The following is a 17,347-nucleotide window of genomic DNA, read 5'->3' as shown; positions in this document are numbered from 1 at the left end:
CTCTTTTCCCCCGGTTCACTTTCAACATCCAATATTCATACGACGCCCAGCTCCTCCGGCGGCTCCTCGCGCGACAGCTGCGTCACGAGGGGCCCGGCCGAGATGATTGACAAGTCCGGATCAATAATTTGTCACCGAGATGTCGCCGTATTGAATTTTATAGACTGTTTTTATTTATTTCTCTCTGACCCCGGGAACTCCAGGCTGTTTACCATCAGTGGAAGTCGTAATTAGACGTATAATGACATAGCATGGCGCGGATTAAGGGATATGTCTAATTGCTGGTTAGGGTGTAGCCGAAGATTTGGAGGTTTTGTTTGATATGACTAATCAGTTATAAATGGGCGGCTTGGCGTTACGACGACTTCGGCGATGACACAACATGTAGAAATAATTATTCATGTAAGAGACAGTTACGGGGAGGATTTAAAGTGGAACTACGAGGCAGGAAATGTGATTAGTTTATTCGATTGGACACAGCGCTCTACGGTATTGATGTTACTACAAGATTGTGCATGCTTCTTCTTCTACTGTTAGACTTTTGAAATGTACGGTTGCCCTAAATCGCAGTAGCTTAGAGGCTGAAGTTGTCTTCGGTTGTCAGTTAAATCCCATTTCGCCTTTGATAGATGAATGAATGAATTGTATGTATCCAAAAAGGCACTTGTTTATTGAGTTACGTTTTTACATTCTAAAAATAACCCGTGATAGATGAAATTCACGAAGTAGCAGCTTTATTTTTTTACAATTCTATATGTTTTTGGCTGTAAAACCCCTCACCACACACTTTATACACTTTTCTCACACAGGCATTAACATTTTCTCACATTTCTCTCTCGTTTAAACATTCTCAAAGTTCAAACATTCGTAGATTATATCCTCCAGAAATAGGTTTAGTATGACAAACAACAAAGTCTACTTGTAAACTGAACTTGGCCTAAGTTTAATTTCATTCTTGATTAATACATGTTTTGAAATTGTATCTTGACATCAACTTTCAAGGACAAAAATAATGTGTTTTGGTTTTCATATTTACTGCTTAAAAGATATGGGACATGTAGTTTACCTCCAAAACATAGACTGTTTATATATAAATGGACATAGCTAACCTGTTAGCCGTGCATTCCAAATAGGAAGTGATCATAGGTGCACTTCCGGCTCCATCCAACATTTATGTAAATTTGTCTGAACACATTCTGTACTGTACAGGAGACACGGCACGGAGGAGACTGATGGACAATGGTCTACAGTCCAACAGCCAATCAGGACGCAGGACACAATGCACATTCATACGATGTAAAAAAGCATGAAAAATGGCACACAAAAAAATCAGCAAAACCGCGAAAAGTGAACCTCGTTATAGTGAGGGACGACTGTACAGTGTCTTTAATGTTGCCGTGAAATCCGTGTATAAAAACTGTCAGCAGGAGGCGCTAGGTCTGCATATGCGAGTGTATCGAAAAGTGACGATTATATTGAGCTAAAACAATGGCGTAGCTAAACCTATAGACTTTACAAACATAGATTAACATGCAAACGTAAACTGAAGTAGCCATGTTTGCTTTGGTGCATGTGACTTTTTGAACAGCATTTTCACCCATTTATTTAGCGATCCACTCCAGAAATACACAGCTGAAACCGCTATGGGCATTGAATTTGAATGAATGCAGAACACAATGCACGTTCCTGTAAAAAAAGCATGCAAAATGGCAGTAAAATAATCCACGAAACAGCAAAACCACAAAAGATGAACCGAGATATAGCGAGGGACGACTGTAAATAACAAAGCCCTTAAAAAATGAAACTCCCTCAAATCACAGTCGCCATTCTCTCCATCCTCCATCAAGTATTCCTCAGCACTTATTTCCAATCAAATCAGTGGGTTCAAAGATATTGATTTGCTAATACGCCTCTGAATTCCATATTGCACAAACAGAACTAAACCCGATGCTGCGCTATGTGGAAAAAGTGACACATCTGAAAGCCCCCTCCCCGCTGAGAAGATTACGGTGGCTTTCACACCTAATGCATTACGTGACTTTCTTTGCAGAAGAGGAATCTATAGTAGAACATTCAGTCATGCACAGTATGAAGGTAAGACGCCGGCTAGACGACACATACAACGGCCCGGCATGTTTAGAATGGTAAACGGAAGATGGTCACGCTTTACGTCAAGGAACCGCTCACCCATTCACACGCACATTCATACAGAGGGGGTTCAGTGTCTTTGCCCAAGGACACAACGACAGCATTCAGCATAAACCGCTCAATGAATGACGTTTATGTCGAGAAGGTACCGGACGATATTGAAATTTGGGGCCACGATTATCATGGACAAAATAACAGCGATTAATGATTATGTCACGGGAATTATTAAAGTTACTGACAGTTTAAAAATGTTATGGATCTGAAGAATTTTAATATTATGAACAAGTTTCATATTTAAACAGCTGTTATAGTTCTGTACTTTATCAGCGAAAACAACGATGATCCAGAAGAAATGGGACAGGAAATCAGGGACAAGGAGGTTTTTTTTGTACATTCTGGAGATATGTCGATTATATTTGTTGGTGATTATCATGATTTTATACAATATTCCCCAAACAATTATTGTGTAGTTTTTTTTAACACGATCAGATTAGTACTTTTTGCACAGAGGGATATCAGTTTGGTCCACATTCAGACAATATCGTGCAACCAAGTTTGTTTATTTCATTGTGTTATGGTTAGGACGCATGTGAAATGAAGGCGCTCATTGGCCGCCCATTATTTTGCGCAAAATCAAACTTGCCTCACCTCAGATTAACAGCGTTTACTGCTTCGCTCATTGATTACGCACAAATCTGCAACGTTCAATCACCTTTGTTATTCTTCCATTCTTTTTCCCTTGTAAGCAGCCATATTTGTTTCGATACGGACGCCGCAATCGTGTCGCTGATCGGCTAATCCACCTGCCAATCACCCCCACCTGAGCTAAGGGAGATACGGCCGTAGACCAGACTCACATCTTTGTAAAGTATTGTGTGTATTCTGGATTCCAGCCAACACATACAATGACCAGGCAAAACATTACGACCACCTGCCTTAGTCGCAGTCGTAGCTTTATTCTCACATCACTAAAATCGTATCTGTAGTTCTAAGCCAAAAATCTGTTCATTCCCATGTCGACAATGTTTGGAAGTAGCATTTATGACGGCTATTCAGTTTTAATTAGATGCTAACACAACCTTGGCTAGCACTCATTCATCATTGAGTGCCGCTGATAACCTCCAGGTGTTTTTCCATTGTCACACTAAACAAGCCTGGCTTTCATATTAGGCCAACAATGTGCATACAGATGGATGCTGATGGCATGGGCTAAATCAACAAATGGGAGGCAATGGAGAGGAAGAATTAGTTGTGCTTTTCCCAACCAAAGAGTGTCCCCTCATTACTGCCCTGCTGAGGGAGAGGAGGGCAGGAGAACACTGAAGCAAGACGGAGTTTAGAACTGTAACCCTGCTCTCAAAAGCTGTGTGAAAACAACAAAAACGTGACTCATTAGGTCGCGTCACGTCTGTATTAAATATCTCCATTTAACAGAATCTTGTGATGTCATTTTAAACTCAGCAACGGTCTTTTTCGAGGTTATTTTGGATCAGAAAAATACAAAATGTTGTTTAAATATAGACTTACTAAATTAGATCTAAAAGAAAATAGGTAAAAGCATGAGCTGTAATGACAGAAAAAATAAATATTTACCCAATAATTTGACAAGTATTGAAAAAATCTGTTTGCTCCATAATTTGATTCAACGTTTCATGCACTAAAGATTGCATTTCTTTAATTAATATTCGACATAATGGCTGTTTATTTGAGCGTGGGCCTGGGCTGCTCCATATTGACATACCCCATGGGATTAGACTCGCTTTGGTCACTCTATACCGACATTGACTTTGGAGCGTTCTCCTTTACTGTGAAATCCTAATTAAAAAGCATGCGGCCGATGGCTGTGATGGATGCAGGTCGGCTCCGGGGTGAGGGGTGAAGAGGACCTCTCCGTGGAAGGCCTTTTGTGTTTTATCAGACGCACGGTGCACAGCCAAATTAGGCAGAACCCGGCCATCTGCTGAGTCTATGGGTTCTATTGTCCAGCCCTGTCCCGAGTGTCTCAGAGTGGCCCCCAAAACCGCGGTCAGTCCGGACCAAAAGAGCAGACAAGACCAGGAACTATTGAGGCCAGCGTGGGCACACAAAATGGGATCGAAAATGCTCTAATAATTATACCGTGTTAGGAAAATACATTGACTTCTACGTACTAAAATATCTGAATTACTACTAAAAGCACTGTTAGGCTTCCATTGCAGTCTGTCATCCACTACTATTATTATAATTACAACACAGAAGCAACCCATTATCCCATTAGGGAGTAAGCAATTTATGGAAACAGTATAGCCTTAAGAAAGCCTTAAGAAAGCCTTCATTCATAATCGTTTATTAAGAATGATTCAGGCGCAGTAACTCCTAACTCTGACCATCAAAATCATGCTATTAAACTGTTTGTTCATGATAAATTCAGTCTTTCCTCATGCTTTATAAGGCGCATTAAGGTGCAGTTATTATAAAGAGTAACTGAATCTGTAATATACGAAATATGATTGAGTAAAAGTAAGACGTATCCACAAAAAAAAGCGACTTTACTCTACTGGGAACCGCACAAAATAACAGAGATTTGACAAAACATCAGAACATGTGGGGTCAAAATGAAAGACTCTCCAAAAGAAGTTCTTGTGCCGCAATGAAAGGCCTTTGGGAATGAAAAAAAAAAAAAACCCCGCTGACCAAACACATGACCTCCAGAGAAAGTGAAGGTGAAGAAAGCAGACAAAACAAGCTCTGAATGGGCCAGGACAGAAAGTGCCAAATAATAGGAGTATGGGGCTTTCGAAGGACCCCGTGTGCGCTGGCTTTTTCTACGCTGTGTGAACAAAACTGTCCAGATTCCCGAGCTTCATTAGAGAGGCCGCGTGCGTGTTTGGCTGATTATCATACACACTGTTTGGACCTTCTATTCACGCAGTCATTGTTCAGGTCGTGCTCTTTCTCCAACGATCCTGCCTTAAACTCCATGGAAACCCACATATTCTCCTCACAGATATTGTCCTTTTGCGTAACATGAAGCTACAGAAAGAGTCAGATACTTGGTTAATTGGGTTTCAAGGTGACTTAGTAGATAGAGAAAGGTTGGGGGAAGAAATTTGTTTGTGGCCACACATGAATGCGTCAATTTAAATAGGGTAAAACGTGTGGAACAGAAAAGCAGACAAGGCCAAATGGACTGGAACTGGATTTAATAGCTGTGGCATCTTTGTGCGGGTTGTGTGCCAATAGCTTTTAAGAGCAGCGTTTTATTAGGGAATCAAAAAAATCAGATGACACAACAATACGACATGTGAAATGTTCTCACATGTCGCAGGAGGTGGAGTGAAAGGAAAGAGTACTCTGAACATATAGACAGTACTATACGGATTAGGATTATACAAAGACATTCATTTATCCACTGTGCAGTTATAGTCTTTATATTTAGTCTGTGTTGAACGACTGGACACTACTTTTTAAATCGAAATGTTTTGAAACCCCGAAAGTAATTTTAAAGGCTTTCATTTGAAGGAACTGGCCTGAGAAGCTACATCTTATACTGTATTTTCCGCACTATAAATCGCACTTTTTTATCCTATTCATAGTTTGGCCAGGGGTGCGACTTATACTCAGATGTGAATATAAATCGCATCTGAGTATATAATTTTGCATCTTCATTATGGTCACACTGACAACCTCACAACCGTGTTTTTTCTTCATTATTATGCTTTTTTTTTTAACTTATACTCCGGAGTGATTTATAATCCGGAAAATACGGTACTTCCCCGAACTAGAGTAGTATTAAGTATCCCTAATTTCAAAAACAGTATCTAGATTACTCCTTTCGAAACATTTCCTAGCAAGGACGAATGAAAGAGAACGAACTAAATGAGCCCTGTTCGACAGATAAAACAATTACATTTAGCTGCTCCTTTTCATCAGTCCATTGTTGTTATTGGCAAACCGGACCAACCAACCAAGTATTACTGTGACCAGAGTGGGCACAACAACTGTCTGTACTTGCGTTGGACTCATAGACTGTATAAAGAAGTTTTCGGCTCCAGTCAAATGAAGCTCATCGAGGCTAGAGCAGTTATAGGGCAAATTTGGAGCTAATTTCCATATTTGGAATTCTGACCACAAGTATCATAGCAACCGAAGAGCCAATCCTGAGCCAGGCTATTGAAGGTAACGCCCCGTCCCGCCCACAACACTGGTTTAGTAGAGGGCTGGCACTTAGCAACACCGTCAATCAAACCTGTTGCTAACACTGTCACGGCCCCTCTTGTGCCATCTTTTTTCTTAATAATAATAATAATAATGTGTGTTTTTGGAGATGACCTGTTGCACTAGGGCCCAGCGCATCCACCCACCTACAAAAGGCACCCGCTCCTCTGGCTCGACTCCACCTGGCCACGCCATCAGCCGATCGCCTCAACGCACTTTAGCACGATTTACACATATTTATTGTGACTTACCGAATAAACGCTCCAGCAGAGGGCTTGAAAGTTTTTCGGTCACAACACTCACAGGAGCAACCGTGGGGAAAGAATCCACCTGATTTGTCTGTTATTAACGCAGATTTATGTCACTATAGCAAAATAAAAATACAAGGATCATGTTAAGCGGATTAATATGAACATTTTAAAACCAAAATGATGAGTCTGACAGCAGAAGTTGCAAAGAGAGGAGCCGCAGTTTTTCAATAGAAAGTGAGTTAGAGCTGGAGTTAATTAGAGAGTCCATGGAGCCACAAATGCTCACCTCCTCTTTGGGACGTGGCGGCTAACAGGTTAGCTATGTCCAGTTATGTGTACAGTCTATGGTTGGACTCATATTTGGTTAAAAACAGTGTAACTAAACGAGTAAACACTGTTTGTTGGAGGTTTGATATAAGCATGTGTGTTGTTGGTTTACATAATAAGCTGATTATTCCCTGCCAAAATGTGGTTTGCCAGAGTATCATCATTATAAAGTTTGTGAAGTTTTAGAAAAGTTGTGGTTCTTATTGATTACACACAACTTTTGCAATGAAGTAGCATCTTTAGCAACAACGACAACAATACATTTTTAAGTTGCATGGTATATTGGGGTTTATTAGGTTTAAGACCGGGGTTAATATTGTGATAAATGGGCCTGGGACACCGCATTTAACATTTTAATAATCCACGCATGGAGGAACTAATACTTTGTGCTGAGCGTGTCGCAGAGATGTGTGTGCGATGTGCTGAGGCCCCATGATGCTAGCCATTAGACAGGAGTAAGGCGGCCATGATGAATCGGCACTTAGCCCAGGGAAGCGCACTTGCTCAATGGGCTGTGAATCTCCCGCTGCCACTGTCAGCCTCCAGAATGTTAAATAAAGTTATTTGAATATTTGTAATATTAATGTGCCAGCGTGTCAAAAACCCACTGAAGCCCAGCGCTGGGAGGAAATATCTGGAGATTGGGTAAACCTATAGGGCCTCTGTAATGAAGAATTACAGAAATACTCAACCAAAGTAAATATATTGGAGTGCTGGGGTGCATTATGGTCGAGGCAGGCTGAAGGCGGTGTGCGGAGAGAAGTCGAGGCGTTACAAACAAAACTTTTACATTCAACTATGCATAACCTCATATCTAAATATATGTATTTTTGAGAAATTCTGGAGTATTCTCGGTAGTAAGTGTTTTTATTTACAGTCGACATTATATAGAATGCAGAGAAACAGTCAAACCAGCAATTAATCCTAAGAAATTTGAATTAAATGTATAATAAAAGTATAAATATTGCAATACCTTTAAGACAGGGGTGTCAAACTCAATTTCACCGAGGGCCACATCAGCAAAATGGTTCGTCTCAAATTTGCAAAGATATAAAAAATATGTCTGTGTAACTGCATAACTCCAGATAAACTGACATTTTAAGACAGTCATACATTTAAATTTACCTTGTCGCGGGCCACATAAAATGACATGGCGGGCCACATTTCGCCCCGGGGCCTTGAGTTTGACACATGTGCTTTAAGGGAAGAATACCTCAGATAAAGGATTTTCAAGATGGTTGCCTTGAAAGTGTTGAAAGTGCTTCTATTTCTTTAGAGTAGATCATAAAATGTTGACGATAAAAAGTAGTGAAATCCATTGTTTTGTTCTCGCAACTTTGAGGCAATTAGCCGTGGATCACTTTGGAGTTTTAAACATCTGAAAAATTATCCTAGCGGGGCGTTTATTGACTTGTAAGGCACATTAAAATGATCCATGATAATAATAGCGAAATAAAACGTAGCTTGAAGAAAAGCTAAGTAACCAAGGTGATTGCATAAATCACTCAGCGGGAGACGAGAACATTGAGAGTGCATGACGACTTGAGCAAAGTCACCAAATCACTGTTTTATTAGCTGAGAAGGACAGGCGCTATCCCAGGCTTTGCACTGGTGAAGGTGGCGGGTAGCTATTTGGAATTGTCTACGCTCCATTTAACAGCAAGGTAATAAAATATTTAGCTAGCTGCTTACATAGCCATAGGGGAGAGCGAGGAGGGAGAGCGCATCCGGAGTTAGAGGGTTACCCAAATGGATGGTGTGGGAGCTAGGGAGATGCTAATGACATGGGCACGCTAGCATATACAGAAGGGCTCAACATGGTCTGACAATGCTAACTGGAACAGCTAGCAGCACACAGCACGCGCCCCGAGATTAATTAGCGACGTATTGATTGGGGAGTGCAATCAGGCTGAAGTGGCTCAAATACACAGGGTGCAATGGAATCGCCCTTATACATCCAATTAACTCAACTTTTCAATATCACTATACAATTATGTCAGCGCCCATGAAAAAGTCTCCATAAAGATTAACAAGCCATTATAATTAATAGACATTAATAGGGTTATGCTAGCTCGTCATGTTAAAGACCGCATAAAGTCAAAGATATATGTTGAGGATAAGTAAACCCGTGTTTCTCAGACTGAATCAACGAGATCTAAGCGAGAAAAAAGTTATATTTTAATAAATTATGGGTAAATTAAATGTTTTAGAGGTCAAAGAATGCAAAATACCAGCCTTTTCCACACATTTGTACAAAAAAACGAATTTGTGTCTCATCAGAAATGCATAATTTACAGATTAAAAAAACAAACGTCCTCAAATCTTTTTAGTTTAAATGAAATATAAGGATTACCTGTTCTATTCTGTAGAGTAACGTACATATACTATGCAATGTAACAGTCCAACAGTCACTCAACAAGCTCCATTTAAAACTCTTAAACCTTTGTAACTGGTCCATGAAGGGAACTGCGCTAATGGCCAATTACTTGTTAGTGAATGTCTCGACTTATAATTTATTGGCTGCACACACTTGCCATACAGAAGCACTACGGACTGGAACTTTCCTGTTTAAATAATTGATAACCGGTCTAAGAGTGTATGCTAAATGATGGCGTAGTAATTGCTCTAATAGGAGAGGCTTCACACTGGACGGAGATAAAAGTTCTTTGTCTCCTGAGAATATGCCAAAAGAGATAGAAATTTTTACATCGTCTGCAAGTTCTCCTTAAATATTCCGAAGAAGCTCCTGTGTAGGTTTCTTAATAAAATCTTTTACTAAACTTTCAAAAAGAGCATAGGAAAATGTTTGTGAAGTTTAAATGTCAAGCTATAGTGAAATTGAATTTGCTCAAATGCGTGCGAAGATGAGAGGATGTGGGATTTTGAAAGATACATAAACGGTCAAACGGTCACATTTTTTATAGAGCGATTTTCCACCTTCAAAGCGCTTTACATCAAGGAACCGCTCGCTCATTCACAGAAACATTCATACACCGGTGTACGCAGAACCTGGGGATGAGGTGGGTTAAGTATCTTGCCCAAGGACACAAGCATGGAGTATTCATCTGTGGAATCGTACTGCCAACCTGTAGACGAGTGGACAAACGCTCTACCGACTGAGCAACTATCGCCTTACAACTACACGTTAACATTTAAGATTATTTTAGTTTGGGGACGCAAAAGAAACACAAGAAAATGAATGACTGGCACCTAAAAGTCGATCGCAAACAGTTCACTTGATTTCCAACGTTTCTTAAACTCAGTAAGAGAGAAAAGAAGTTCAAGCTTACGTTAAAATTTGAAAATAAACGCGCGTCTCTATATATAAAAGCAATCATGACTCGCTAAGGTTCTTCTTCTGTTCCCAACTTAATTTATCATGCAAGGAAAACAGCCATAGAGAGACAGTAATGTGAAATGAAATGACCTGTGAACATTATCAACATTAGAATGAGATGAAATAAGCACTTAAAACATTACGTCGAGTACATTCACTGGCACCTTTAACGTAATTCCATTAGTGGAGCTTTCAGTGGGCGGGCTCTGGGTTTACAGTAGACGCAGCCAGATATGTGCCACTGTTATGGTATCTGTTTATTGATCAGTGCCAGTCAATCTTATCGGCGCGCCACACATTTCTTCACCCAAAGCTCTGGAGGCGGCTGACCAATATAGAACCATGCAAAAAAAAAGCCCCGAAGTCACCATTTTATCGGCGCAACCTTGGACGCGCTTCGGCTTTGTGAGGATGAGGGGATGGTAAGGTGCGATAGAGGACGGACAGGGGTGAGAGAAGGTGAGCAAGAAAAGTCTAGCCACTGCTTCTTATTCGCTGTATTGAAGCCCAAAAAGTTAGACTGTGTATATAAATGGACATAGTTAACTTGCTAGCTGCCGTGTTCCGTGGGCGCGCTTCTGGCTCCATTGAATCCTGTTCCAATGTGCGTCCTCTCTCTGTAACCGCTGCTGTCAGACTCGACATTTTGGTCTTAAATTGTTCGTATCGACCCGCTCTACATGATCGTAGTATTTTTATTTTGCTGTTCTGTCCATAACTCAAGATACGAACATTACTAACAGATGAATCAGGTGCTTTCTTTCCCACGAGGTCGCTCCAGCTAGCGTTAGCAACAGGTTTGATTGACAGCGTTGCTAAGTGTGAAAAAATGGAGCCCCGCAAATGCAAAAAGTTGGTTGGTTTGTCCCATTTAAATCCTTTTTTATATATGCACACACGAGGAAGAGGAGAGGACATACACTACAAGTCAAAAGTTGAGACACACCCTCTCTATCAATGTTTTTTTCTTTATTTTTACTACTTTCTTCATTTTATATATACCATAGACTGTAAACATATAAATGGACCGCCCCCTGCTAAACCTGTGTTGCAGGCGGGAAGAGCCGTTACTTCAACAGCTTCGCTCCAGATTGGCTCTTTGGTTGCTATGATACTCCTGGTCGGAAACTCAGCTCCAAAATTCGCCCCATACACCTGCTAGCCTCGATGCTACACTCACTTAGTCCACGTCTTTACACAGTCTATGGTTCTGACACAGATGTAAAAGTAAACAGTAGATAAATAAATACAAATTTTGATAATTCACAGATGGAACAAATTAGTACTTTTAGCGAGATCGTGGCAAATGCATTAGCCGTGAACGAATATTGTGAGTTTGGGTTTGAGACTGCACTTGGAACACTGGAAAATACAGCTACACTTCAGCAAGAAATGTAGTAGTTTTATGTAGAAGCTAATTACTCCGCTATTATATTTTTCTTTTTATTCGCTGTATTGAAGTCCCAATTACAAAAGTTGGGACGTTGGTTTGAAAATAAAAAGTAGCTTGATCAATACAATACAGTGAATATTTACAGATGGAACAATTTAGAACTTTTAGCCAAATAATGGTTCTTATAAATACAAATACTGTTAGTCAAGAACAAATATCGTGAATTCAGGTTTGAGACTGGGTGAGACCATACTTGGGAAACTGGAAAATAGCGTCGTAGCAGTTTTATGTAGTAGCAAAATACTCCACTATAATATTTAGCAGTAAAATGTACAAGTTACAAGTGTAAAAGTAGCAACAATCTGTCCTAGAACAATGAAATGTCTTTGTTTACAGTGTACACGGCCTATTGGACTACACCGGAGTGAACATATACTTACACCGCGTCCCGTCTATTTCTGAATTGAGGTGTGCCTATTCTTCCGAATTTTCAATGCGCCGTGCTGAGCAGCATCAAACCTCTCGCCATCTGCAAAGTAGGCTACACAGAAGGCAGCCACTCGCTAAAGATTAAGAATCAATGCTAATGCGCCTTTGTAGAGAGACGGAGGTGGATGCGATCAAGGGAGATGGGGGCTTGTCGCACTCAGCAAAACGCAAGAAACACAATCAGATCAGCCTCAAATGGTGCAGAAAACCTGTGATCCAAGCTGCGCAGATGTCTTGTTATACCATACACAAGCCCAAAATAAAACTTATTCATGTCGTGTGATGTGATGTTTTTGTAATATGAGTGGTCCATCAATATCAAACGGTGCCGAGAAGTGATACAAGTAGCACACTTAACGACAGAATACAAAAAAGGTGTTTGACAAAGCTTAAGATGTGACAGCTTTTATAGGAATGATCCAGTTTACGTCTTGTTACAATAGATGGGTAGATAGACCGCAATAGTTAAATGGACTGGACATATCATTTTCATGTACCAAGGTAGAATTAGTTTTGAGAAATATTAAAAAAGCAGGTCTTATAGGTCAAAATAAGACCACTGTATGCTCTCTGGATCTAATTATAAAGCATTTTAATGTACCTGTGTAAACCATCAGTCGTCCAGGTTTGATCCATAGCGAAAGGCCAAGCTTAAATCTGTCAACAAATCGTTGTAGGAGTGAAGACGTTTCGCTGCTCATCCAAGCCTGAAGAAGGAGCAAAACGTCTTCACTCCTACGAAACGTCTTCACTCCTGCGAAACGTCTTCACTCCTGCGAAACGTCTTCACTCCTGCGAAACGTCTTCACTCCTGCGAAACGTCTTCACTCCTGCGAAACGTCTTCACTCCTGCGAAACGTCTTCACTCCTACGAAACGTCTTCACTCCTACGAAACGTCTTCATTACTAAGGAACGTCTTCACTCCTGCAAAACGTCTTCACCCCTACGAAACATCTTCACTCCTACGAAACGTCTTTACTCCTACGAAACATATTCACTCCTACAACAACTTATCCAGTTGACAAATTTAAACTTCGCCTTTTGCCATTTTAATGTATGTGAATCAGGAAGTGCGCTGTGAGCATGCTGGTCATTGTCTGCGTTACTGTGACGGCAAACTCAGCTCTGTGAAAAGTGTTTATAAACTCATCGGGGTGAATTATTATAGGATGGTCAGGATGTGTTGGGAACGTGAGGAACAACTTCAAACTCTTGCAAACTGTTTAAAATGAACTAGTTTTATTTTTCACATTTAAGCCAGTTGTTTTAAATAGTGTTTTTTAATCTGGCAAAATTATCTATAGTTTTGATTTTGGATTGGAATGAAGATAGGGAATCGTGACGAAAAAGATTTTAAAAGCTGTTGTTACTCACCGCGGCATACGTTCCCATTGTCCGGCTCAAACCCAGCCTTGCACGTGCAGCTTCCAATAGGAACCATCCACTCTCCATCTCCATTACAGTACAGCTTTATAGGGACATCCACTTCTTCAGAATTAGCTATGCACATCCCTCTGGCGATGACCAACGAGGTGCTCTCCGCTCCCGTCATCGTCTCAGGAAAAATCGCAAAGTTCTGGACCACGCTCGGGCACTTCTTATAAAAAACTCGGACAGACAGAAGCGACATGCACGCCCCGTAGTCCTGAAAGGCTAAATAGAAACCGTTTTTTGATAAAGGCCCAAAACTTCGCACCTCGGAGTTGACCTTCATAAGCCGCCCACCAAAGTCCACCTGGGAGAAGCTCTCGTCTGCCGCTATCGTGTCCACTTTCAGATAAGGAGCCTCCATCCAAAAAGCAGTTCCTTTGGTGGCTATTACAGCGTCTGTCTCGTAGTAGTAAAGGTTAAAGGTCTCTTTGCAGGACCCTGGGACGTTGGGTATGGAGCTACAGTCCCGTACTGTGAAGCGGATCTCCACGTAGATTCGCTGCGCCCCCCGTCGGTCGATGAAGGTGGTGAGGAGCCAGTTGTTTTGGCTGGGTTCGAAGACGTTACACACCTGGTACGTCCGGATGGTGTTGAGGTTCTCGTCGTAGCCGCTAACCTCCTCCCACTGAGAAGAAAAAGAGAAGAAATAGATTAGTTGTGAGAATTTTAACTTTAGAAAATACATTTATTGGTGGCTGTGGATCAGGAACATCTTTTTAATGGCACCGGGAGCGAGGCCAGTTAAGGGTCTCGCGCCCAAGGACACAAAAACATCGTTGGTTCGTTCATCTGGGACCGAACCGCCAACCTTCAGATCAGAAGATGAGCACTCTACCATCTGAGCTACTGTCAGGATCATTATGTTATGTAATGGCACAATGTCCCAATTCCAATACAAGAAACATAACGCAATATTTAATTCAATGCATTCCCGTTTTACACAGTGCGTTGAGACAAATCGAGACAAAGAATGCTAATAGGAGTTAAGCTGCTAACAATTTGTACTCTTATTACCAAACTCCCAGAGGCCATGTATTGGAGCCGACTTCCAGGATTAAAAAAAAAATTTCACCGGCCAGACTTAGGATCTTATGCCTCCACTGAGAATACGCAATTGTCCATCTTTTCTCTGAGCCGTAAACAATTTCTTAAAGAGAAAAAAAATACCTCTTATTCTTGCTCTCACAGCTGTAGTTTGCGCACGCCACTGTTTAAGGACAAACCTAGTAATTACTTTGGATGTTGCCGAGCAGAACCGCCGCTGAGTTATGAAAATAAGGTGTGTGACAAATTCAAGATTATAGTCTGCTGAATAACAATTAGAGCGGCAGGACTGCTAGCGTGAGTTAGCCAAAAGCAGGTTCGCTGGAGTATATTAGCATGCAGACGGCACCGAGATACAGTTGCGGCCTTCACTGGCAGGTGTGACCCAGAAAGTATGTTGGATGAGCGTCAGAACCCACCGGAGGCTGTTAACTCCAAAAACACGATGGAAATGTGCTATTAGCTTAGGGCCGGATTCACCGAGAAAGATATCTAGCAAATTGTAAGAAGGATATGCATTTTAGACATTTTAGACATTGTAGTCCACGACAGTTCTGTTACAAAATGTACAAATTCATAAAGGAAGATATTGATTTTCTGCTTCCACTGTCAGAGGCTGTATGACTGGATTCTACTGCAGTAACTGTGAGCTACAAATAAAAGTTTCGCTGACAGGTACGCAGAGGTTCCTCAGGAGCTCCCCAGCCTCGTATTCTTATTAATAGGATACGTAATAGACTCTTATGATATCTTTACAAGTCCCCTCTTCTTGCTGACCTTTACGATTGTTCTATCAAACTTAATAACACACAAGACGATGAGCCTCGTCAGTATTCACATATAACTTCAAAGTGCCCATATTACACTATTTTTTGATGTATCTTGTAATGTTTCCTCATCTCAAACAGCCCTGGAGTTGTGTTTTGTTTCATTTACACGTGTTTAATTGGAACGACAACAGAAAGACATATTATAATGAAATATAGTTTGATTGTCCTCGCATAGAAATATCACCCACCCTGTACAAGTGCAAAAAATACAAAAAAAAAAAATACATTTAGAGCACATACCACCAATTAAATATTCATAAATATTACAGATACCACAACAGGTTATTACTGGTGCACATTTATATCGACAACTTGCCACACCTGGAAAAAATCTGTCTTTTTTCGAGCTTTAGAAAACAATTCACACACGTTTAACACACAAACCCTGCAGATTTAGGCTGAGTTCTTCTCTCAAACCCAAAACACTCCGTTCCACCTTGTGATGTCATGTCAGGAAGTGCTTCACTAGAATCATTTGGATGATTTCAGCTCTGGAACTGCCAATCTGTACTGAACTAAAAGCAAAAGGTAGCAGTTAGCTTGGAAACTACCACTTCATGACATCACGAGGTGGAGCAGAGCGTTTTGAGCTTTGAAGATGCACAGACTAGTAATAAAGGGTTACTCAAATGTGTGTGAATGAAACAAAACACAACTCCAGGTCTGTTTTTGAGGCCGTAACAGCATTATAACGTGACTTAAAGCTCATAAGAGTCCATTTTGCGCAATATAGGACTTTTAAGTATGATTAAATGTACCTTTTATGCTATAGTTATACTGAGATTGTGTTGTAGATGTGAAAAGAACCACTCTGGCAACAGTTTAGTATCCAATGAATGAACCAAAGCAGCACTTTTCTGTATTTTGTATAACCTCTCTATGGCGTTGTGAAACTTGTGAACAAAAACAAGCCATTCAGAGAGAGAGCGAGGGCAGCTGGTAGTAAAAGGATGAAGACCCAGGGGGCGCTGTGATCGTGGCGACATGAAGAACGAGTTTACAGAAATCTGAGGTGCAAATTAAAGCTCCCCATGTGCCCCCTCTGCCCCGCTACAGCCCCCCTCCTCCATCCATCCTCCTCCACCCCCTCCACATTTCTCCTCTCGTCTCCGCTCCATAATGACCATTCATCAGCATTACAGGACCCTGTCCCTTTCAGCGCAGCCTGTTCATTAATACAAGCCAGGCCTGAGCTCGGGCGCCGCAGCCTATAGGAGGGGGGTCCTCATGGCCTCTCGTATAGTCAAATGACCACCATCTTTCACGCGGCGCTCTGGCCCGAGGCGTCTTTCATAATGCCCGTTGTAAAAATCTGTCCACAGATTCATCGGCTCGTGTGATAATGGATTCTACTTTTTACTTTTCAGATCTTGTGTCTCCAAAGTGTCAGAGATAAACGGAGCTCGCAGGTGCCCAGTCAGATCAGCGGCCGTGGAGTAATCTTCTTTTAGGTTTCTGGATTCATCTGCAGTTCAGATCAGTTCATTGGTCTGAATCTGGCGTCTGGCTGTTTATAATTTACGGCTTTACTGATCACATGTTCATCTGATTATTGTTATCAGAATATTGAAAAACAACCACAAGATAAATTCTACTACCCCCACAGTTCAGTAAATAGAGATTATTACACTGTTGGAAATTAAAAACTCTACAAAATGTTACTTGGTGTACCACTGTTACTACTAATACCATTAAGTGAATTGTTCTACAAGACTTCATCAAACCAGAGCTAAATGGGTTGATACGAAAGAGTATTGGTTCTATACTCAATATATATAATATGATTTTGATACCACAATGATGATAACAAATAGACTGTAATTTTCGACACAAGCTAATAGTACTTTTTATATTAGCGTATGGTCCTCAACTAGTCTTAATTAAAAGTCCTATATTACC

The 17,347-nt window shown here is 40.9% G+C and overlaps 1 protein-coding gene across 2 annotated transcripts in view; it reads right to left on the bottom strand.

Annotated features, from left to right (window-relative positions):
* Positions 1-17,347, bottom strand: part of LOC117384992 (ephrin type-B receptor 1) — a 279,983-nt gene that overhangs the window by 147,028 nt on the left and 115,608 nt on the right. For both annotated transcript variants that reach the window (XM_033982197.2, XM_033982196.2), the window contains exon 3: positions 13,518-14,199. In XM_033982197.2, the coding sequence (XP_033838088.1) occupies positions 13,518-14,199 (682 nt within the window). The remainder of the gene's footprint in view (positions 1-13,517; positions 14,200-17,347) is intronic.

This window comes from Periophthalmus magnuspinnatus, chromosome 17, assembly GCF_009829125.3.
Source record: "Periophthalmus magnuspinnatus isolate fPerMag1 chromosome 17, fPerMag1.2.pri, whole genome shotgun sequence".
NCBI lineage: Eukaryota > Metazoa > Chordata > Actinopteri > Gobiiformes > Gobiidae > Periophthalmus > Periophthalmus magnuspinnatus.
This window is presented reverse-complemented; position numbering and strand designations above follow the sequence as displayed.